This window comes from Triticum dicoccoides, chromosome 7A (genome assembly GCF_002162155.2).
Source record: "Triticum dicoccoides isolate Atlit2015 ecotype Zavitan chromosome 7A, WEW_v2.0, whole genome shotgun sequence".
In the NCBI taxonomy this organism is placed as follows: domain Eukaryota; kingdom Viridiplantae; phylum Streptophyta; class Magnoliopsida; order Poales; family Poaceae; genus Triticum; species Triticum dicoccoides.
The window spans coordinates 656,137,935-656,142,152 of NC_041392.1; the positions used below are offsets into that span (position 1 = coordinate 656,137,935).

At 49.4% G+C, this 4,218-nt stretch overlaps 1 protein-coding gene across 1 annotated transcript; it reads right to left on the minus strand.

The window, feature by feature from the left end:
- Positions 1-2,959: 2,959 nt before the first annotated feature.
- LOC119328661 (polyubiquitin-like) lies at positions 2,960-3,519 on the minus strand. Its single transcript, XM_037601642.1, has one exon. The coding sequence runs from the start codon at positions 3,411-3,413 to the stop codon at positions 3,066-3,068; it is 348 nt and encodes a 115-aa protein (XP_037457539.1). The 5' UTR covers positions 3,414-3,519; the 3' UTR covers positions 2,960-3,065.
- Positions 3,520-4,218: the final 699 nt, after the last annotated feature.

Consider the following 4,218-nt stretch of genomic DNA (forward strand, 5'->3'; position numbering starts at 1 on the left):
AGTTTGCCCCCCCTCCCAGCCCATGGCCCCCCCCATATATTCGGCTCAAGCTCCGCCACTGTCCATCACTACTAACTAACATGCCATTGGACTGTCAAAATTTGGCATGTTTGCTACGATGAGGTGCAATGCGGACTGCCATTGTCTCCTCCATCACACACGAGGTGACACCCTAGTCGACAGATCCGAACTGATCGAAGTTTGATCCGCTGCTTGCCATGACGGAGAAGGCCGAAACCGCCGGAGGTGAGCTCGAGTAGCGGAGGGAAATGAGTGGGAGTGGAGTGAAATGGCTAGGGTTTGCTACGATGAGCGGATGGAAACGAATATAAATCGGATCGGGTGGGCTAGCATGGGCCGGATCCGACGTGCCAGGCTTGCCTGGACGCCTCATATCCGTCTTATTTTTTGGTTAGATATGAGGGATGCCGGTCAGCTCGGATGCATGAGACTCGTTTAAGGCGTTCGTCCGAGTCGAAAAAAAATGACCTTGATGAGACGTAGGACGACGTGATGCCACGGCGGAGAAACGGGAAGAAGCGCTCAATCTCACCGCCTCCCGTCCCACACGATAGTGCGTGGCGTATTGCCGTTCTCACATGGTGGATGTTGCTTTCGTTCTCAGGCTTTCATCTCCTTTGAAGTTAAAAAAATAAAACAAAAAAGGGAACAGCATGATTCGACGAGACGCTTCCTACAGAGGCCATATGTTTCTCGGGAGGTCGCTTTCAGAGCTCGGCATTGTCGTTGCCTTCGCCGTGTCCACTAGCGACATATGGAGAAGAAAAGAATCCTCGTGACTTTTGGATCCATGAACTCACTTAATTTGGTACGTACGTACGTGCGTATATATTGGAATCGTCTCGTCTTGCTGCTCCTGTTTTGCGAGCGATCCAGAGGCTTTGCTTGCTTTGGTTGCAACTTAACCCAACTTGTGTCGAAATTCAGCGCCAAATATTATTTTTGCTCATACTGCCTGTTTATCCTTATATTATCTTTGTTGGACAGGAATGATGTGTTGCAGTTTTATTGATGGCCGTGCTACACATCAACCGGCGGATCTTTTTAAAAGATCTATCGCCTCGTGAGCCGTCCGATTGTACGAGGTGAATCGTTCGTTCTTCTTCTCTAATTTCCTGGAACAATGCTCTTGTTGCAAAAAAATTTCTTTTTTTAATTTTTTGCAACAAGATTCATATTACAAAATATTTTCTTCTTTAATTTTCTGCAACAAAATCCCTGCTGCAAAATATTCTCTTTTCTAGTTTTCTGCAACAAGACCCTTGCTGCAAAACTTCTTCTTCTCTATTTTTCTGCAACAAGACCCTTGTTGTAAAACCTCCGTTGCAGCAGGACCCAACATCTCTAGCCTCTTCTATGTATTCCTTCAACAAGACTGTCATTGCGAAAACTTGCAAGAATTCCGACATCTGCGACTGAGAGAGCACCCCGTGGTCTCTGCAACTCCCCCATTTTTGCAGCAGAGGAAGGACGCAAGTGACCGCCACCTATGTGGTGGGGTTGCAGCAGCGTGCTTGTTGAAACCAACCCATGACCTCTATGGATTGGTCCACTGAAACCACAATCAACGCGGCCTAAGAGCTCTGGCAAATTTTTCAAGGTTGAGAATACCCAAACCACCCAAATTGGTAGGTCTGCATATCAATTCCCAATTGACCTTGCATTGGGCACCTGTTACCTTATCCATAGCTGCCCACAAGAAGGCTCTTTGTATCTTAGTGACATCTTCGTTGGTTCCGGTTGGCACGTCCAGGGCGGTGAGGTAGTAAATGGCTTTGGGTGGATAGCACTGACTTGACAAGAGCGGAACAACCAGCTATGTTGATGTTTCTACCTTGCCAAGGTGGTAGCTTACCCGCCACATTGCCCACCGAGAATTGACAACCGTACCTCTTCAGGCTGTGAGTGGACAGAGGCAAACCCAAAAAACGCGAAGGGAAGCCTATACGGGTGACTCGGGAAACCTTGCAGAATGTCAGCAAGGTCAATGTTCGCGCACAAGATCTCTCTCCCAACGATTGGCTCAGCTGTAAAATCATTACGTAGGGCAAGGCGGTTTATATTACATTTGCAACTATAAGGATGTTTGCGATTACATTGGCTAATAAATCTTGTGGATCCACATTTCACCACTTGACTAGCTAGAACATGATGCTTCCATAGGACAATGATTAATAAAACATGATCAAAATTACAGCATAAGACTGCCATTGCTGGACCCATAGAATTACCCCCTTTGCTACATCACCTCGGCCACAGTCAATGCAGTCCGATTCAACCACAAAAAAGTCCATGTAGGAGTGCCAGAGCTTCTGCTAATGTCTTCAACAGACCACATTTAGCTCCCTCCCGATCCCGACTCCTCATAGATCATTATAGGCTCTAAATCTGCTGATGCATTTGAGGCGGCGAACCAAGATGCAATTGCTTTCACTTACTAAAATGCATAATCTGGGAACTAAGAGTTGCTGGTTTCGACAAACTCAGTTGCCACTTGAGTATCACATATATGTAGGCTCCAAATCAGTTCAAACTTACTGAGAGGTCCAGAAACTCAGGCAGTCAAACTGACAGAAAGGTGCAATATTCACATGAATAATCACAGAAAAGGCCAATTGTAAGCTGCTGTACCACCACAAATAAAGCAGATGAAATGCATCAGAAAGAAGCAAATAAGAAAACAGGATGACACAACAGCTGCAGACAATTCAAGGCTCACTTATTTTATTATCATGGTTCAGCAAAGCTGCAGCACAACAGCAGCACACCAGCAAAAGTTTGAGATACAACCGAGCATACAGTGCATCACAGTACCGTAGAAACATAGACACTACCAAGACGACAGACACAGCCGAGACACCACCAACAGAGGACACGAAGATAAAGACTTGTGAACCCTAGAGACAGAAGCAGCTCCAGGGCCAGGCACTTCACTGGCCACCACGGAGACGAAGCACCAAGTGAAGGGTGGACTCCTTCTGGATGTTGTAGTCTGCTAGGGTGCGGCCATCCTCAAGCTGCTTACCAGCAAAGATCAGGCGCTGCTAGTCCGGGGGAATGCCCTCCTTGTCCTGGATCTTGGCCTTCACGTTGTCGATGGTGTCAGATGACTCCACCTCCAAGGTGATGGTCTTGCCAGTGAGGGTCTTCACAAAGATTTGCATGCCACCACAGAGGCGGAGGACAAGGTGGAGGGTGGACTCCTTCTGGATGTTGTAGTCAGCCAGGGTGCGACCGTCCTCCAGCTGCTTGCCAGCGAAGATGAGGCGCTGCTGGTCTGGGGGAACGCCCTCCTTATCCTGGATCTTGGCCTTGACGTTGTCGATCGTGTCCGAGGACTCAACCTCCAGGGTGATGGTCTTCCCGGTGAGAGTCTTCACGATGATCTGCATGCCACCACGAAGCCTAAGAACCAAGTGAAGGGTGGACTCCTTCTGGATGTTGTAGTCAGCTAGGGTGCAGCCATCCTCGAGCTGCTTGCCAGCAAAGATGAGACGCTGCTGGTCCGGAGGGATGCCCTCCTTGTCCTGGATCTTGGCCTTGACGTTATCGATGGTGTCCGAGGACTCAACTGTCACGCCCCCCTCTCCTGCTGCACCTACAGGCGAGACGGCGGATAGCAAGGCACCTCTGGTGCGACTACGGGAGGAGAACAACAAGGGCCCATGTGCAGAGGATGAAGACTAGTCTTCAGTTAGGTGAGTGTGTATGTACGGTGGGTCCCAGGACTATCAGGGTTATATGTGTGCGTGAGGCCAGAGGCCGGGGTCAGCTGGTATTCTGAAATTCAGTTTAACTTTGTACTCTCTCTCTTGCTGAACAAGTCCCTCACCTGTCCTTCATCCACCTCGATCCCCTTTCTCTTCCCGATCTCCCTCTAGCTCTTCTGGTCCGATCCGACGAGGGTCGTGACAACTTGGTATCAGAGACTCGTACGAGCCGCCGCCGCACCTCACTCCCTCGATCTGGCCGTAAAATCCACCGCGAAAGGTGTTGGGTTGCTCCGGCGATCCGACGCAAAATCCTGAGCGGGGTAGGATTGATTTGGGGTGGCCACGACGGCACCGTCGTCGACTCCGTCGGCCCAGACCAAGTTCGTGCTCCAAGCCATGGAGGGAGTACAGAAAACCTTGGAGGAATTACTCGCCAAATTTTCATTGCTCTCGACCGAGGTGCAGCAACTGAGCACTCAAGTGG